Here is a 20227-nt window from a genome sequence, read left to right as displayed (position 1 = left end):
GTAAAATGTGGCAAACTTGGATTCAGATTCATTTTTCTTGGCTATTCGAAAGACAGCAAAAAGTGTGCATGTTTTTACAAAATCCTTTAATAACAACAATAGTGTGCAGAAACAAACAAACAAACAAAACAATCCTTACATTCACACATCCATACAAATCTCCAAAGAAAAATAGCATACAAATTCTCTTTATGGCAAAGAAACTCACAATTATTTACATAACTGATACACAGACCACTCCAGACAAACTAAGGCACCATGAATGTGTTCACTGAAAGCTGTTATTAATTTAAGCTGTGTGGAGCATCACTCCGCTCCATCGATTTGCACTGTATGTACACTGGCAGAGAAGCGAGATCCTCAAAAGTATGGCACCTGTATGCACTTTTCAAGTCTTTCTGAACGAAGGACTGGCCACCACTAGAGGGCGTTAAGGAGTGTAAGACACATTACCATGTGTTTGGCCAGTGGAGAAGTAAGAAAAAAAAAGCCACACAAGTGGAATTGATGAGTTCAAAAATCTTTTGGCCACTTTTGATGTCCATCTACGTACGCTGGCACCGAATCTGTGGATCCTTCCGTACGATAAACCTCCGTACAATACGGATGTGAGTGAGCGACTGAGTGAGTTTATCCTCGCTTGAAGGCATTGGCTCCATTACAGCATGAAAGAGTGAGTGTGCTTGAAGTCCTGCTGTTTCTGAAAAGGTTAAAAATGAAAAAATGAAGCCAAGTAGTAAGTAGTACATTTTCAGTTCTGCTAACCATAACAACCCATGTCCCAGATGCCTTGTTGCTATACAACCAAACTACATGGGGCTGTGAGAGAAGTGAACACACGACTGAAGAGAAAAGAGAAATGGCGCACCTCTTCAGGAGGGGGGCTGTACCGTGTGTTCCTGTAAAAGGGAGAGAGAGAGGAATTAATTTATTACTTATAGCAGTTTGAAGAACACAAGGTTTACTTGCCTGAGTCTGTGTGTGTGTGTGTGTGTGTGTGTGGTTTCTGGACTTCATCTGATTTAAGGATGCACTTAAATACACCCACAGACACCCTTTAACACACTTCGACTTCTTTATATTTGTTCTATATGCCCGTTAAGGGGAAACACTGACCGCTGTGAAAGTAAGGGGAAGGTTTTCAGAGCGAACTGAAGCGAACTGAAGAGCCATATACAACTCAACTGATAAATGAAACTGCACAGGACAACTCAAAGCCATTTTGGGCATATGAGCACAGCACAGTGGAATCCACCTCGTGCTTCAACCCGAGACTGAAGCAAGCAGCAAACAGTTCCCTGCTGATGTCTGCTCAGTGTCCTTGCACCATCACACCAGTAACAGGCCTAGAGCTGCAGCTGGATTTGTGTTCTGAGCTGCAACTGGGCTCGTGTTCTCTGTCTCTGACTCACATATCTTCAGTTCTGTTGAGGTTCTGCCTGCTGATGTGGGCGGCGCCCTGGCACTGGGTGATCCAGAATGACCTGTAAGAAGGGGCCATGTTGGTTTGGGAAAGTCAGAAGTTGTGACGGGGGGGGGTTGAAAAAATTGTTTCTGTGCACACCATGCAAGGATCAAACGAGCCCAAACGGGACAAGGGACAACCAGATAAGCTGCCCTGTCAGCTCTAGTATTTTGACTGTGAGTAGAAACAAATTAAATTTGAGTCTATGACAGGATGGTAAGTCAGCAGATTATGACATTTGTTAATGGGCACATAGGAATCCTTGTCAGGATAATCATCCAAGTCCTACAAACAGTTTGTGTACTCATCTAGTTTAACTGCCATAAACCACATAGACACACACACACACACACAACAAAATGTAGTATTTCAAAGCTTAGTACGAAAGAGCACGTCATGGCATATGTGGAGGCGGTGCAACATTAATTACCTTCCTCTGTGTCCTGTACATACAAACAAAGAAAAGAGGATCCATGAAAAACAATTCCTTGATGTTCAAAAAACACTGACAATTTACTAGTTTTGGATGCATATAAGTAACTAGTACTAACATAATCTTAAAATCAACTTCAGTGTGGATATGAAGACATGTGAGAGATAGATGAGCAGAGCTGACATTCTCACGAGGCACCTGGGCTTTGTACTAAACAGTTCTGGGGTTTAGGCTGGACTAAAATATAAAATAAAGCTTTGACAGCAGATCACTTACTGCATCACCAAAAGACACGAGTCTTATCTAGTCTTGTCTTGTCTCATGAGTCTTATCTAGTCTTGTCTCATGAGTCTTATCTATAGTCTTGTCTGGTCTTGTCTCATGAGTCTTATCTAGTCTTGTCTTGTCTCATGATTCTTATCTATAGTCTATTCTTGTCTCATGAGTCTTATCTAGTCTTGTCTTGTCTCATGAGTCTTATCTACAGTATAGTCTTGTCTTGTCTCATGAGTCTTATCTATAGTCACGTCTTGTCTTGTGAGTCTTATCTAGTCTTGTCTTGTCTCATGAGTCTTATCTATAGTCTCGTCTTGTCTCATGAGTCTTATCTAGTCTTGTCTTGTCTCATGAGTCTTATCCTTTATCAGTGTCAACTGTGTTGCTGTTAGTGCTGAAGAGATGAGCGACACAAGGTTGCCAGAAGTTCTACTTTGTGTCTTTTATGTTTTTTAAATTATTATTTTGTTCAACTATTTAACTATTACTATTAACTTTTAACTATTACTATGTGGGGGCAGCTGTGGCCTACTGGTTAGCGCTTCGGACTTGTAACCGGAGGGTTGCCGGTTCAAACCCTGACCAGTAGGCACGGCTGAAGTGCCCTTGAGCAAGGCACCTAACCCCTCACTGCTCCCCGAGCGCCGCAGTTGTTGCAGGCAGCTCACTGCGCCAGGATTAGTGTGTGTGCTTCACCTCACTGTGTGTTCACTGTGTGCAGTGTGTTTCACTAATTCACGGATTGGGATAAATGCAGAGACCAAATTTCCCTCACGGGATCAAAAGAGTATATATACTATACTTATACTTATATTATTCTTTGCTTTTTTAATGTAAAACACATTGAATTGCCCCTGCGTATGAAATGTGCTATAAAAATAAACTTGCTTTGCAGTGCCGAATGTGGTGCGAGGAAAGGTATTGAAACAAATACTCACTGCTGAAAAAGCCATGCCTATGAGCATAGCACGCTCCAAAGACACAGAGAGCAATAACCAGACAGACCACCACCACTCCTGCTATGATCGCTGGGACATTTAGATCATCTACAAGAGAGAGAGATAAAGATGAGAGAGAGAGAGATTTGAGAATGGTTAGTAAGGAATACAGGCAGGAATAGAGCAGACCGTGCTAATTTTGTTACGGTTCCAGTTTGTATTCATTTGTTTGCGTTCTCTTGTACAGCTGTTTCCTGATGTTATTCTTTTCTGGTCATTCCCATGGGTTCATCTCGCTATATATACAATTTTAAAGGGAATTCCACCATGACTCGTTAATGTCATATATAGCTCACTGGAATACAATGGACCAAAAACAATGGAGCTTTGTCTTGTACCAGTAAACTAAAAACACAATGTTTATTCCGTTGCCGGCATGGTGAACTTTCTCCTTTTCCTGAGTAGGCTACTTCACTATTCTTGGAAGGCAGTTATCTGCTCTCTCTGTGGTACAAAAGCATACATAGAGAGACGTGTACATGTACACAAAGAGAGAGAGACAGAGAGAGAGAGAGAGAGTGTGAGTAAGAGAGAGAGAGAGAGAGAGAGAGAGAGTGAGAGAGAGAGCGAGAGAGAGAGAGACAGAGAGAGAGACTGCCTTTAAAACCTGCTCTTAAGCAGCTATCTGCTCTCTCTGTGGTACAAAAACCATACATAGAGAGAGACGTGTACATGTACACAAAGAAAGAGAGACAGAGAGAGTGAGTAAGAGAGAGTGAGAGAGAGAGCGAGAGAGAGAGTGAGAGAGAGAGCGAGAGAGAGAGAGACAGAGAGAGAGAGACTGCCTTTAAAACTTGCTCTTAAGCAGCTATCTGCTCTCTCTGTGGTACAAAAGCACACATAGAGAGACGTGTGGGGTATGTGCAGAGAAAGAGAATCTCTATAAAAATTTGTCTCTCACACGCACTCCCTCTGACTCACCTATTTTCACGTGGACTCCCTCGCAGCTTTTGGGCGGTCCTGCCTTATTCCGCGCCTCACAGTGGTACTGCCCAGTGTCTGCCTTTGTGACAGATGTAAACATCTGCAAACATGTTTAACAGCAGGATACACCAGTTGGTATGGACAGGGACATATTTGAGTTAAACAACTCTATGTGTTAGGGTGTGTGTGTGTGTGTGTGTGTGTGTGTGTGCAACCACCATGTGGACAAAGCAAGTCAGATGCTAAAACCCTAGCAAAGCAATGCTCCATTTCTGCAATATTAGGTAGTGTATCCATTTAGAGATGATGCCATGTCTACCCCTAAACACTAGTGCAAAAGGTAGCACAAAGCATTCTGTGTTTGACCAGGCCTGTCTAAACCTGTAATATACTTCCATACATTTGTGTGGATCAGTAATTCTTCAAAAAATATCCTAATAAAAACATTAAAATGTATGTGTGTGTGTGTGTGTGTGTTTGATATAGACATGGTAGTGTATGTGTGTGGTTCTATCAGCTGTGTGTTGGGTGGTGTGTGTAGTGTTGGGTTTTTGGTATTGTGTATGTGTTGTGAGTGGGAGAGTTTTGTGTGTGTGTGTGTGTGTGTGTGTGTGTTCACTGTATACTGTATGACTCTCTCTTACCAGCACACCAGTGTGGGGGTTGATGGTGTAGGTGGCGTTGAATGAGGGACGCAGGGCCTTGTTGTCTTTGTACCAGGTGTAGGTGGCCGCGGGCACGCCGTGGGGTTCCCTGCAGTGCATCTCCACCACCGCGCCAGTCAGCACCCTGCTTGGGATCTCACACGAGGGGGTCTGGGGGGGCACTGCCACCGCAACCAACACAACCACAACCACCATGGCGAGGAGAGAGAGAGAGAGAGAGACCGAGAGTCAATGATGTTCTAATTGTTACTGTAAAAATTGCTATGCTGTTTTGCTTGTGCTTTGGCAACACTGTACAGTCATGCTAATAAAGCAACCTTGAATTGAAAATTGAATTGAATTGAGAGCGAGAGAGGAGAGAGAGAGAGGAGAGAGAGACAGAGAGATAGAGCAAGCAACAAAGTGATAATTTGAGAGGTATTCATTTCAGATCTGCTATCATATTCCCCCAATGTTCCCTCACACATACAAACACACACACACACACTCACACTCACACTAGCACACTCCACGGTACCTAACACTATAATGGTGATGTTGGCCTCTCCCAGCTGAACAGTGTCTGTGGCAGCGCTGACTTCACAGCGGTACTCCCCCGCATCCTCCTGAGTCACCCGCTTCAGTTTTATTGTCGCCCCATCCATGTGAGCCCGGCCCTTAAAACTCTCTGAGACAGAAAGAGGGACACGGAGAATGAGAGTGACGGACACACATATACATTTATCAGACGTTTTTTATCCAAAGTGACTAAAGGCCTATTCACACCAAGAACAATAATGATAACTATAACCATAACGATAAAAGTGTTCACACTGAACAACGATAAGTCTCTCCTTGTGTTAATAAATGTGACGGTTAAAATTCGATGGGTTCTGATTGGCTATTAGCTTTTTATCGTTCTGAAAATCGCTCTGAAAGTGATCCCCAACGATATCGTTCTTCATGTCGTTATCGTTATAGTTTATGTGTGAACGTCGTCATTAATATTAACGACAACAATATTTATTTATAGCTATCGTTATCGTTATCGTTCTTGATGTGAACGGGCCTTTACTGTAGGCTACATATGTCAGTTATATTACAAGGGTCATTGTCCTTAAGCAACTTGGTGTTAAGTGCCTTGATCAAGGGCACAACGGTGGAAGCTGGGTACTGAACCTACAACTTTTCAGACTACTGCATACTAGCCCAGCTCATTAACCACTACGCTACCACCACCCCACACACAGCGGTTGGAGAAATGATTTCAGATGGCAATTACTTCGGAACTCTCCCTCAAAGTAGACAAAGTCTGGAGAAGAAGAGCGCGTTCCTCTGGTCTTCTTCCATTCAATCCGAGGGTGTTCATCTCTCTCCGTTTTAAACTCACACGACAGCTCTGCATCTGGAAGGACAGAGACATACATGACCGTAAAATACGGCACCAACAGCTCTCTGGAAGGACAGAGACAGAAATTACCATCACATACGACACCAACAACAGCTCTCTGGAAGGACATACAGACATGACCGTCACAAATGACACCAACAAAAAGGGATGATACAGAGCCACTTATCGGACTCACCTTTGTTCTCACGAACCTCTACAATAGGTGCAGTGGTGAACACCGACACTGGCACAGAGGGGACGACTAGGAGAGAAAGAGAGAGAGAAGAGGGGAGAGAGAGAAAAAAAGTGAAGAGGATTATTATTTACCTATCATGACCAGCTCAGACAAACTGTGGCCTTCCAGACATCTCAAAGAGTTTCATGTTGTATGTATGTGCTCTTGCATCGAACCCCACTATGGTTCAGAAGGAGTAAATCTGCATTTATAGTCATGTAAGTTTTGCCAGTTTTCAATGAAAGACACTTACATGCTTGACCTCCCATAGGTTTAAGCCACGTCTGTGAAAGGACAGTAATATCTTACAGACTGATAGATCTGAATACTTCTGACTAGTTTATGGACAACATGCTCGATCTGCCACAGGTTATCTATCACACTATCGACATCCTTTGAAGTGCGCCGAGGGAGCCGGGGAACTCCGACTCTGGCCGATAGCAACAAAGGTGACCCGCGGGGCCCTGCTTCCTGAGTGCGGCGCTGACCCATTGCAGATGACATCACTCATTAAACTTGAGTCACAGACGGCTGCGCTCGCTTGCCAGTGCCTCAAGTTTAACTCTGACTTCCTGCCAGGAACAGGAAATGGGAGCAGCCCTTCCCCATGCTGATTGGTAGGCGAGCTCCATTGTTGATGTCCATCCTGTTTCAGGTTGCCTTGATAACAGTCCTCCATGTAGGGATGTGTTTATGTCTGTATCACTAATGGGCCAGAGGTAGAGTAATCTTCTGAAGGGAAGAGGTTACAACACACTTCATAGGCCACAAAGCATTTCAGTCATTTGACTGCCTTGTGGACTTACAAAATACAGTATGTGTGTCAACATGTAAATGTGACCCCCCTCCCTCCCTCTCCCTCTTCCTCCCTTTCCCTCTCTCTCTCTCTCTCTTCCTCCCTCCCTCTTTCTGTGTGTGGGTGTATGTGTAATTGCTGTGTGCACTCATTACAGAATTCCAGGAAAACTGATGTTTTATCCTGAGGAAGTGAATCTTATCTTGTTTGGATTTTGGGTTACCTTCCTGCTTTAGGACTCACTACTCACAAATCAACATCAAACATCGTCTTAGCTGGTAAACACATCTATCCGGTGACAGTATGCCATCAAAATAAAACAAGTGTTTTTTTTTCAGCCTCAACTAGCATCAAGCAAGTGTGTCCCCCACACCGCGACTAGCACAAACGGCTGTGCTTTATGACAACAGCACAAGCAAAACACCGTAATGAACATGGAAAACACAAAATGCTCTCAAAACACGTGCTGCGTTTTCCCCTTTCGTGAGTGAGGATTACTTGCCTGTTAGATTACTTTATAACTATTATAATATCATATAATATTATAACTATTATATTAGTATAGCAACATTATAGTGCATTTGATCTCAAGTAACAACTGCTGACAACAATGACACTGTAAAAGGCGCGCTGGCAAACACACACACACACACACACACACACACACACACACACACACACACACACACACACGCAGGGATCAAATGTACAGTCCCTGGCTCCATCTACAGTGTTGGTAACTGTCCTGATTGTCTTGTCTGTTATTACAATGTAGTGGCCTTGTAACAGATATCGGAGCTTTTCTGGCTGCGTTTTGCTGAGCTAGTCTCAACAGCGTTATCAGCCAGCTGTGTGTTGGGCCATGGCCTTGGTAGCCTAAGGATGGGAGTAGGGGAGAAGAGAGAGGGAGGGAGAGAGAGAGAGAGAGAGAAAGGGAAAGAGAGAGAGAGAGGGAGGGAGAGAGAGAGAAAGGGAAAGAGAGAGAGGGAGAAAGAAAGAGAGAGAAATAGAGGGAAAGAGAGAGAGAAAGGGAAAGAGAGGGAGAAAGAGAGAGAAATAGAGGGAAAGAGAGGGAGAAAGAGAGAAATAGAGGAAAAGAAAGAGAGAAAGGGAAAGAGAGAGAGGGAAAGAGAGAGAGGGAGAGAGAAAGAGGGAGAAAGAGAGAGAGAGAGGGAAAGAGAGAGAGCTAGAGAGGGAGAGAAGAAAAGGAAGAAAGAGAGCAGTGTTCTGGCATCAGGCAGAAGATGGAGGGGACGCTCTGAACGGACACACTGTGTATTCTTTGGCACACGGCAGCTATGGGAGCCGTGTTAAAGCGATAAGAAGCAACAACCCCAACGTGCGCACAACGTGCCGTGTTTAAACTCACTCCTCACTCCCCCTCACATACCATCAGCATCATCAACCCAAACTAGCACCCTGACTCAGACACACACACACACACACACACACAAGGGCACTGATGTCAAATCAGAATATCCTTTCTATGAAGGGGGGAAGCACAAACAATAAAGAAGCTGGCACATTTCAAAGGCTGTGGATGAAGAGGAGTTCAGCTGTAACCTCCTTTGGCAGCGTCAAATTGAAATGAATTGAGCCTGGTTCTACAAGTGTCCTTAGAGCATGGAGTTTATGGTGCTTTACGACCGTAACACGGGGATCGCTCAGTCTGTGTGTGTACACGAGGGTGTTGATGGTTGAATGTGGACATATGTAAGAGTGCGAATATATCCGAGGGTGTGTGTGTGTGTGTGTGTGTGAGAACAAAGGCTCTCTGTATAAGCGTAACCCTGCCCTGCTCTGGGGCAACAGCTGGCTCTCTCTGCCGAGTGTCTGACCAGGGCCATAGAGCCCCACCTTCCCCCCGCAGAGCCCTACAAAGTCATCACACTCACACACACACACACACACACGCATGCACGCACACACACACACAGAGAGAGAGAGAGAGAGAGCAAATCACCGATATTGCACAGATAATAAAAACTCTTGAAACATTCTGATTGGACCCAACAAGTTGGTCTGAGTATCAGAAGCTGCTCAATCCCCATGAATTTTCAATTTCTTTATTAAGGGATAACCCCTTGAGATGAGACATCTCGTTTTCGAGGGGGTCCCAAAAACACCAAACAAATGAAAACAAGCAAAACAACCACCCTTGCCCTTAGACCAACTCATCCCCTCCCTCTCTGTTTCTCTCTCTCTCTCTCTATCTCTCTCTCTCTCTCACACACACACACACACACAATTTGGTTACACCATCAGCAATGACATGTGTATTTTCAAACCTGTCACCACACACTACTGTCAAGGCACATAGAACAATCAATGAAAAAGGACACATGAATGACATTTTTGCAGAATTGCAAACCCCACTGAGCAACAGTGTGTGTGTGTGTGTGTGTGTGTGTGTGTGTGTGTGTGTGTGTGTGTGTGCGCGTGTGTGCATGTGTGTGTGGGTGTAAGAGGGAGAGGGAGAGAGAGAGAGAGAGAGAGAGAAAGAGAGAGAGAAAGATGTGACCTTGAGTCAAATAAGTAATATAAGGAATATTCTTTAGTTATATTCTTGTATTGGGATGCCTATGTGAGCTAGCCTCCATCACTGTTTTATCCTCTTGTGATGGGTATCTTCCAGTCAATTTGAAAACAACAGGTGGGAACAGCTGATCCAACACAGGATGAGTGAGAGTTTGAATGACCTAGAGCACAAAGAGCCCACTACAAATAGCCTGCTTTCACCTGCACCTTTGACCACTGGCAAGTAGCCTATACCTGCCCCAGCCCCACAGGTGTCACCCTTAACCAGTGCTCACTGCTAACGCTAAGCTGACCCAAAGTTAGATCAAGGATCCAGTCACTGAACGCCCATTTCAATGAGTAGGTAATCCTCTCTATTTCTAGCATTAGACCACTCCGTCATGACCGCACAGCCGAATCAAGAGGGCGCGTGTGCTGTTTTTTAAAAGCAGACGCGCACATGACTGAAAAGCAGGCTGTAGGCTATTGTCTTCCCATCTCGAAACAAAAACACATTTTATTCTCAATAGTATAGTTATCAGTAATTAACCTTACAACATAGCTCACTAAATAGCCTACCCACATTCACACTAATTCGACGGTCTCGTTTAATCAAACATTGTAGACTGGGAAATGCTTTGAACAATAGTTTAATTATGCATGACTTTAGTCAGACTTAATCTAATTTATTCAACAGCCACGCAACATTCTAAATGTCAACACGGTAGCATATAAACAACCAACAAAAAATGCACTTTTTCCTGCTCACTGAACGTGCCCTGATGACATCGGACACGCACACTAGGCTACAACAACCTCTAAGAAAACTGACAGTAAGAAAACTAAGGTGTAAACTACTTACTCTGTAAAAGAATGACAAACACAAGTGGGGACGTGAACAAATGCTCCATGCTGACAGCGGAATGTTGAGTGTCCTGTCTTCGGTTTATACGCGCAACGGTCGTCGGTTGGTCCACAAACTCCTATCATGAATTTGAACTTCTACAGAATTCCCTGCTCTCTACTCGTAAACTTCTTTGACGACTCACCGGGAGTTACTGTTTATGATAGCCGGTTTTGTACCCACCGGGAATCCGTTATCAAGGCTTGCGCACACTGCTTGTTGAATGATACGACTATCCTCCCTCCGCGGTTCACTAGCCGTCACCCTCTTCTTCACCCTCCCCCCTGACCCGACTGTGTGGGGGCGGGGGGGGGGGGTGTAGAAACGCAGACGCGCTCTGGTGTGTGTGCCAGCGGTGTGTGGCACGATAAACAGCGTTATGTATCTTACCCATCTGTGTTATGGTAATCATTTAGTGACTTCATATTAATGCTGATGCAATTTCAGCCTAGGCTATACTGCGTAGGCCTATAGTTAATAAATAACTGATTTAATTGAATATGTAGGTACATTTCCAAGGATAACTAGCTTATTGTCATAATATGCTTTAGGCTGTTGTCTACTCTGAGCTTCAACAACGTCAACTCGAATGGTGTTGTGGCAGTAGGCTACCCACGGAAAATGTAGGATTACTCTTGTAAAAGACTGGGCAATTGTGTGGCTTCCGCTCAATTTTGTAGGCTACTTATTGCGATTTTTTTTTTTCATGCCAGTTAAGGGTTTTCTCGGTCACAATTGGCCTTTAATCGCCCAACTGTTCAAAGAAACCTACATTCACCACATAGTTGGCTACGACCATGAAATTGACGACATATTTGAAAAAGTTTGGCAATAGAAAAGGAATTTTACTCCGGTGGTCTGTTCGGGCACGGACTCAAATATCTCAATCGGATCGAGCCTGAAGGGGAGGCAGTCAGTGTGCATTTGTCTTGAGGGAGGACGGGGTGTGTCCACACTTTGCAGTTTGTTGCACCCAACCAATTTGAGTTATGGCGACAGGTGTTTCTTCCTATCTCTGCTTCTAAAACACGTATTTATTTCTGAATTCAAAAGATTCATATCCCATACTGAATATTTTCACAATAAAGATCAGCTCACGATTGAAGAAAAAAAAAACAGAGCTATGTATATCTCATCGATGCACATCTCTTGTGAAGCCTAAAATGCGCAATGAATAGGCCTGCTCGCTCACGCTTTTCTTCAATCTTGACGGGGAGGAGTATTTTTAGCCACCACAACCTGTCTACGGCAGCATGAGTGTCATTCAAGGCACTCTCTCGCATTCTTTCAACATCACTGTCTTCTCAGCACCTGTCGTCATGCCACAGACACACCAGCTGTCGCGACCCCGACACACACACACACAACATGGCCTTTGTCTTAGCCACGGGAAAACTGCTGACCGATCACCACACACAAACCCTCTCACCTTCCACTTTCTCACACACAACCCCAGCTGACCAGTTAAAGGCAGACTCAACAGCAGGGCCGTGTTTACACAGTTTGTTTTATCTTGTCAGGTTTTTACATATATTTAGCAAGAACTCAGCAGGTGCAAGGCCAGACAGTGTTATGTGATGGTTCCAACAACACTGATAATAATGATTCCACCAGCATGACCTACAACATAAGAAAACCAATCACAAACCCACTGAAAAACGTTTTGGTACGGGGTGTAATCTTGCAGGTTACTCACAAATTCTCCTCCCACCCATTCAATGTTATATTATTTTTCCTCAGCAAAAAAGACCAGCAATAAAACTCCTTGGTATACACACAGATTTCAAATATTTATTTAAGGACAAGACACTAAACAATTTTGGGTCAGGAGATTATGGTGTGTGTGTGTGTTGTGTGTGTGTGTGTGTGTGTGTGTGTGTCACTGATGGATAGGAAGAGCTGGATCCTGCAGATGACTGGATTCAGAAGGAAGTGCAGCAGTCGGATTGGCTGAGGACGGTGTTACCTCTACCTGAAAAGCAACCAGTAAAAAAGGAGCAAGAATGAATGATCATCATTCACCAAGGTAACGGGCTACGAGCATGAGATCGGGAACTGAGTGTGTGCAGCTGTGGCGCCTGGTGTGCTCTCCTACCAGTTTCATCGCCCTCTTTCGCAGCTTCCTCCAAACTGTGTGATGAGCCTGGAATAACAAACAAGTGGGTTGAACCTTTCATACTATCCACAGAAATACTGTGATGGATAACATATACAAGCGTTTACTATAACAAATACAAGCGCTTGCTATATATATAAAAAAATCTTACAATAAAAAAAAAAAATCGTAATTTTAATTAATGAGACTTAATGCATGCACATACTGTACATCTCAGTTGAGATAGACTGTACAATGCAGAAACAATTCAGATCTTGAGGATTTTTGAGAATTAATTTATCAGTAATTGTAACCATTAATAAAGAACTGTTATTTAGCGCCAATGTATTCTCAAAAGCTCTATCAATGTTCTAATGCCATACACCATATTCATAGCCCACAGCTTATGTAAAGCACCTTTGTTGGGTAAAGTGCAGGTTTCAGAGAAAAGTAAGTAAATAAATAAATAAAAAAAAACGCCCACTGAGTAGGCGTCTCTACCTTTGACTATCCAAATAAATTTATCTGATGTGTGGGGGCCGTTCCAGACCATCAAACGGACTCAGAGCACATGTCCACATGGTGTGTGTGTGTGTGTGTGGAGGCAGTTCCAGACCAAAGGGAGAACACATCTCTGTGTAGTACCTGTAGTTGCTGGGGGAGGGAGAGGCCCTGCGCCCTGCGATGGAGACCCCAGGCTCCCTGGCCAAGGCTGTGCAGAGCCGTCACCTCATACTGCATGCACAGTCCTGTTCTGGCCACTAGGGGGCCTCCACTCAACGTAACGTGGTCTCCACATCTACAAAGTGGATAGAAGTCAAACAAGGATCACTAAGTAGATGCCACCTAAGGAAAAGTCTCATATCCCATCACCACAATAAGCCAAACAAAAACTCCTATCACACTGAATCAATGACAGATGAAGAACAGCCATCATGAAGAAGAACAGTCATCATGAAGAAAAAAAGTTGTATGAAGTATGAAAAAAAAACAAAAACATGAAGTAGTCATCATAAAAACATGAAGTAGTCATCATAACCTCTTCATTGTGCATAATGATAAAAACAAATTCAAGGACAGTGCACCAGCAATACTAGCAATATATGCAGTGCAATATTATATTATATATTAATATTATATTATATTGCACTGGATGAATGTTTAGGCAAATTTATTGTCTGCGGAGAATACAAGTGTGTGTGTGTGTGTGTGTGTGGTGGGCACGGTATATACAGAAATCCTGAGGTGAAATTCAATACCTTTTAATAATTTTTTATTACCTTCTAAAAAAACCACAGTCATTTTCATTGGTGAAAGCTGTCTTAGCCAATTTTGAAACTGTTATTTTACAGTTTTTCTCAGTCGCTTTGATGCTTTTCTCAGATCAGAATGAAAATTTTCATAAGTAATAGATCAACCTCCACAACATTTAGTCATTTGTGCACATCATATTAGCAATTTCTCCTTCCTCTGAACAAATTGCAAATGCTTTTGGACATGTATCAGTTGCTTTCATACAATTCTCTGCTGTTTTATAACATTATCATTTGCTTATGTCATGTCAGTCAAAATGAACTATACTTATGGATGCTGAATAGTCATTCCCAATGAAACTAATAGTCTTCATTTCATTGCTTGACATACAAAATTGTTGAACTAGTTATCAAATTCTGTCACAATGCTGTAGAATTGCAAAGATTCCGGGTTGCCGGTTTTAACCCTGACCAGTAGGCACGGCTGAAGTGTCCTTGAGCAAGGCACCTAACCCCTCACTGCTCCCCGAGCGCCGCTGTTGTTGCAGCCAGCTCACTGCGCCGGGATTAGTGTGTGCTTCACCTCACTGTGTGTTCACTGTGTGCTAAGTGTGTTTCACTAATTCACGGATTGGGATAAATGCAGAGACCAAATTTCCCTCACGGGATCAAAAGAGTATATATACTTATACTAAACTAGACATTTTACATTACACACTTTTGTCATCTGACTTTGAGTGGGTTTTGCGATTTTTGGTACATCAAGATGGGGAACTTTGATATTTGCTAAATGGGAGCTAACTTGCAGTGCAACTTGCAATGACTAGTTAGCTTCGGTTATCTCCAGGATCTCCTTATATGGGCAACGATTACAGCTTTGGATCCTTTTTGGAGGCAAATTTCAGAGTCTATTATACCACTTATAGCGCACAAATTGCCCTGTGTGTGTACAAACTGCCAAGGGACTTTTATTTTGAACTGTCATCGGCCTAAAGACACTAAAGTTTCCAGGAACTTTTATTTTGACGCACTGCCTCGGCAAAAACTGTGGCAAAACCGTAGGCCAAACATACAAAAGTGCCTATTTCACTTAGTACATGTTCTGAACACTAATTCACAAATAAACATCATGTGTAAGCAGTTTGTTTAACTTAAATGTCTGCTCTCATGCTAACTAAGACGTGAATAATAGCGTTCATTGTCAAGAGACGTGACTGTTACCATGCACCGACTCGCTTGGGCTACGCAGGCTTTTCTGAATCAGAGTGTTGCGATTGATTATCTAACGTAACCTCTTTGTAGATATCCTGAAGAATGAGAGGGTCTGCGAGGATTTGAACTTAGTTGCTGACAATTTCAAGATGACTGGGTGTTGTACCTTAACAATGTGCAAGTGAAAGTTATTACTTTGCCCGTGATATTAGGCTAGCCTACTAGATAGATAGATAGATACTTTATTGATCCCCAGGGGAAATTCAAGTCAATTTGATCAAGTCAAGATTTTGGGGCGATTTGGATATTCATTGTTTGAAAAATAGGTACGAAATTTAATACCTCGTAAAATCACGATTACTACATTTTAATGGCCTTAATTTCTGCTAAGTTGATTTACTAACTTTTATACTTTTTAAAACCCTGCGGACGCCCTGGGAGGGGTGAAGGTCTGCATATTTGTGTATTCATCTATCTGTATGTTTCTATATGTTTAATGTGTGTATCTCTGCACCTTGACCACCTGAATGTCCCTTCTTTGAGATAATAACATTGACTCTGACTTTGACTTACTGTGCCACTGGTGCTATGAGCTGTTTAACTCACTTGTAAATGCTTACTGTGCCACTGGTGCTATGAGCTGTTTAACTCACTTGTAAATGCTTACTGTGCCACTGGTGCTATGAGCTGTTTAACTCCCCTGTAAATGCTTACTGTGCCACTGGTGCTATGAGCTGTTTAACTCACTTGTAAATGCTTACTGTGCCACTGGTGCTATGAGCTGTTTAACTCACTTGTAAATGCTTACTGTGCCACTGGTGCTATGAGCTGTTTAACTCACTTGTAAATGCTTACTGTGCCACTGGTGCTATGAGCTGTTTAACTCCCCTGTAAATGCTTACTGTGCCACTGGTGCTATGAGCTGTTTAACTCACTTGTAAATGCTTACTGTGCCACTGGTGCTATGAGCTGTTTAACTCACCTGTAAATGCTTACTGTGCCACTGGTGCTATGAGCTGTTTAACTCACCTGTAAATGCTTACTGTGCCACTGGTGCTATGAGCTGCCAATTCCTCCACCTCTGTCTGCTTACACCTGCAGAACAAATAGTCCAGAGAAGAACAAAATAATAATAAATAAAAAAAAAATATATATATATATTATATAAATATATATATATACAATGTGTAAGATAATCTTTCACCATGAATAATGAGGGGCGTTCACCTGCTGTGGGCAAAGATGTCCAGAGCCACAGGGGCCGCCACTTCCAGGGGCTCCCAGGGCAGATCTCTATGGATAAGCTGCTGAGCATCACGGGTGAGAGAATGCAGTGCCTCCTACAGACACAGACGAGGAAGTGTTAGGTTACTTGTCTCTGTTGCACAGCATGCCAAATATAACGGCTTCTACACACAGTTGCGTTCCGTCAACGCATGCCAGTGGGTTTTCCCGACAGTAGCTATGCAAATGACTTGAAGTATAATCGTAATTTGATTGGTTGGTGCCGTCTGTTGATTGGCTTGATTGGCCGGTGCCGTCTGTCGGTGCAGCAACAGCTGAACTTTTCAACGCGAGCGACGGGAGAAACGCGACGCAACGGACCCACAATTCAGTTCGGCAACGGATGACGTGAGCCCATGTAAAGTGAATGGGATGCGTCTCCAGCACTGCAACGCACGCAACTGTGTGTAGGAGCCGTAACTGCTGACAGCAAAAGGGTGCATTTATCTCAGTGAGTAGGCCTACATTTATGGATTTGTTTTCACGTACAATATTTCGCCCAAATACAAATAAGTCTTTTCATGTCTCCACACTAACCTCTGCGGGTGTCCACGAGTCTAACTGAGGGTCCAACACTACATCGCAGCAGAATGCTCCTGATGTCACTACAGGAAAAAGTGGACCAGAGAGTCAAGAAAGATATACAAAGACCTTTAATGAGATCAGAAAGATTCAAATTCTAATGATTGAAGATTTAAAGGAAAATTCCAGTGATTTGTTTCTCGAGGTCACAGAGTACTATCGGTACAAAAAACACAGAAAACAATCAGTTCTAGCTCGAGTTGTTGCAGCCAACAGCTAAAGCTGCCAGGCAGCTACACTGCTAAACTCTGGGTTCATGTTCATGAGCCCCCATGTTCATGCCCCCATGTTGTTAATGGCTCCCATGTTCATGCCTCCCATGTTAATGCCCCCAGAGTGTAGCACTGTAGCTGCATGGCAGCTCTAGCCATTGCCTCAACAACTCGCGCTAGGTAGAACTGGTTGTTTTCATTTTGTTTTTAACAACAGTACTCCATGACGAAACAAAGGTCTATGTGAAAAAACAATTGAATTCTCCTTTAAGGATTATCTTTCAGAACAGAAGTTCTATAGAATGTTTCATGCTAAAAGTCTGTGTGACTTGTGTATGCATTGAACGGTTGGGTAGTTGAATACCTGGAACTTCAGGAGTCTTTAGAAGCTCGACAGTGAAATCATCCTTGAAGGCATTCTGAAGAACCTGACCAAGGAGGGCTGCACAAGACCTCCAATAGGCCTACAGTCAGAAAGAGAGAAATGGATAGACAGGGGACACAGGGCAAGCAGAGACAGACAACGATACAGGGACCCAGGGAAAGGCAGAAAAACAGACAGCAATTTAGTTGCACCAGTCATTTTCACCGAGCCTGGTTTAATGCAGCCAATAAACGGTTTATTGGGAATAAACCGAATATGCTTGAGTCTTGTAAACACCTTATTCTGATTGAAATAAATCGAAAAAGGCCATATTCAGTTTACTAATAAACCTATTGCACACCCTAACATATGCATGTTTTAAACGGAATATTGGGTCATATTGAATTCGCACAGAATTAGGATAAAATGAACCAATTGTCTCTCACACTCTTTCCTAATCATGGCGAAACAACGCGTACACCTTTGGAAAGACGAGGAGACAAACTTATGTCTTGCAATCATACAAATGTCATGGAGTTCATTGACAGGAGAAAATGTTGTAATAGCGACATTTTTAAAAAGATTTGTTAAAACTTGGCTGGCTATCGACATACACCTGAACAAGTGAAATACAGGTGGAAGACCCTGAAGAGACTGTATTATTCAGCCAAAAGAGGGAATTCCACCAGCTAAGATTTACGTCATGATGTTGGGAGCCTATTTGTGGGCTGCGTCGCTGATTTATTCGGAATAAGGTTGATTGCTATGTAAACAGGAATATGCTCAAAACGTGACATTCTACTTGCATGTAAACAGGTTAAAAAGAATATTGACATAAACTGAATTTGGGCAATAAACTGATCCAAAACTGTTTATTCCCGGCATGAAAACGTGCTCACAGTGGAATTATTTCATCTGGTAATTCAAGTTTGCAGGAGCCATGCATATTTTGGTCTTAATAATGCTCTTTCATGGAAATACCAGAGAGAGACAGAATACCACAATTCCCTGAGAAGTGAGAGTGTGATACCTGGTTGGCTAACAGTGGGTTGGTATCTTTGAAGGTGAGCAGTGTGAGGGCGCAGGAGCGTGTGAGAGGCTTGTGAAGAGGCCATGCCTCCCCATCTACAAGCGCCAGCACTGCACTCTCCAAATGCCATTCACTCAAGTCTGGAAGAGCAAGGCACAGAGAAGAAAGGGTTAGGTTTAAGATGCATCACAATTCAAAGCAACAAGCAACAAAGCAAAAACCTTTAGAAAATGTATTTTGTACTCACGGCGTGCACAGCTATGAGGTGTGGACAGTCCTTTGTTCATGACCAGGAGTGTTCCTTGTAGACCTGGCCCCTGCATTTGAACTTCAATCTTTTCTATGCGTGGATACAGCGCCCGTTGACGCGCCTGCTCCTCTGAAAACAGGGAGCTGCGTCGACTCCGCAGCTCTGCCGACGACAGCCGAGCAGAAGTCGCAGCACTGGACGCCAGACCTAACAATTCATCAACAAAGCGTGACATTCAGTGTAACATCAGGATGCGTAACGTCCATCAGTCATTACTATGTAACAAAACACAGGTCCCACAATTGGTTACTATATAGCTACTTGGATTCAAAGTCACTTCGCTAGCGAGCGTCTGTCACAGCCTCACTTCAATCAACAATAGATTTGTCTTTATGTAAGGCACAGTTCCTTATGATTATCAAACATGGTCTCATTGAGTTTTTCCCACTACTTTAGAACCCAAGGTCAGGTAGCTAGGTTATCTGGCTAGCTAGGCTTTTAGTTGCCATTATCCACTGACAGCCCTTGCTACCCCTTATTAAACGTCAAAAAGAGCAAACTCACGCCGCTGTAACATTTGACATGCTGTTCTGCAAGCCATGACTTTTCAGAAAAGGACTCGACCACCAGGTCCACACAGAAAGACACACTAATGCACGCCAAATAGAAACAATTTCAATCCTGCATATCAACAACCACTGTAAGTCGCCATGCTTTTCCACTGTTCGTCCGTCAGTGTGTGCGCGTAATCAAAAAGTCCCACAGGAACAAATTCTGTGAATATAAGTTCCGCTTGATACCTGAGGGGTTCCGACATGCAAACAAAGAACAACTCACAGAAAAGGTCGTATACATACGAATACATACTATTTTAAATAATGTTAAAATATATTGTCTTAAAGACATTGTGCTGTTTAAAGAAACCCAAAGGGCTCATTTGGGCTAGTATCTGAAGCATTTGGATTCGATATGCAAGTTGTCTTTAGAAAGACAGCCTCATCCTTTGAGGTGACAATATGCGTCACACCTGAGAGGCTGGCCAAGAAAACGAGTCTATTAGACTTAGAGACAAGAGAATGGGGAAATGACAAGAGAATAATTAGAAAAAGGGGGTGGGAAATCAAGTTTGGGGTTTTCAGTGATCAGAAAAGTTGTGAATGAAAAGGTGCTCTCAATTAAAGTTTTGTCTGACAGGCAGGAATGTGAGAGCAGTGTTTTTCAACCACTGTGCCGGGGCACACTAGTGTGCCGTGAGAGATCATCAGGTGTGCCGCAGAAAATTACCCAAATGTCACTCACTGGTCCAGAAAAGCAACTGTTGCATCAAAGAATGTATAACCACATGCTCTCATTGATTGTATGA

The 20227-nt window shown here is 43.2% G+C and overlaps 2 protein-coding genes across 3 annotated transcripts; both read right to left on the bottom strand.

Moving 5' to 3' along the window:
* Positions 1-67: 67 nt before the first annotated feature.
* Positions 68-10867, bottom strand: jam2a (junctional adhesion molecule 2a). Of its 2 annotated transcripts, XM_042080239.1 has the most exons (11): positions 10541-10867; positions 6327-6392; positions 6023-6145; positions 5279-5428; positions 4741-4922; positions 4094-4196; positions 3113-3220; positions 1896-1908; positions 1413-1484; positions 869-899; positions 68-700 (listed from the first exon to the last, which is right to left on the bottom strand). In XM_042080239.1, exons 1-11 carry the CDS (start codon positions 10587-10589, stop codon positions 659-661), a joined length of 939 nt encoding a protein of 312 aa, XP_041936173.1. In that variant the 5' UTR covers positions 10590-10867; the 3' UTR covers positions 68-658. The 2 variants fall into 2 exon arrangements, with proteins under 2 accessions (XP_041936173.1, XP_041936174.1); XM_042080240.1 differs by lacking the exon at positions 1413-1484 and having other exon boundaries at positions 10541-10866.
* Positions 10868-12347: 1480 nt separating this feature from the next.
* mrpl39 (mitochondrial ribosomal protein L39) lies at positions 12348-19613 on the bottom strand. Its single transcript, XM_042081412.1, has 10 exons — positions 19429-19613; positions 18862-19071; positions 18615-18754; positions 17585-17684; positions 16964-17031; positions 16370-16482; positions 16172-16237; positions 13323-13476; positions 12678-12725; positions 12348-12554 (listed from the first exon to the last, which is right to left on the bottom strand). The coding sequence occupies exons 1-10, from the start codon at positions 19463-19465 to the stop codon at positions 12462-12464; spliced, it is 1029 nt and encodes a 342-aa protein (XP_041937346.1). The 5' UTR covers positions 19466-19613; the 3' UTR covers positions 12348-12461.
* Between the last annotated feature and the right edge of the window lie 614 nt (positions 19614-20227).

The sequence above is a fragment of the Alosa sapidissima genome, chromosome 23 (assembly GCF_018492685.1).
Source record: "Alosa sapidissima isolate fAloSap1 chromosome 23, fAloSap1.pri, whole genome shotgun sequence".
NCBI classification, from domain to species: domain Eukaryota; kingdom Metazoa; phylum Chordata; class Actinopteri; order Clupeiformes; family Clupeidae; genus Alosa; species Alosa sapidissima.
Note: the sequence above shows the minus strand (reverse complement) of the source record. Positions and strands in the feature narration are given on the sequence as shown.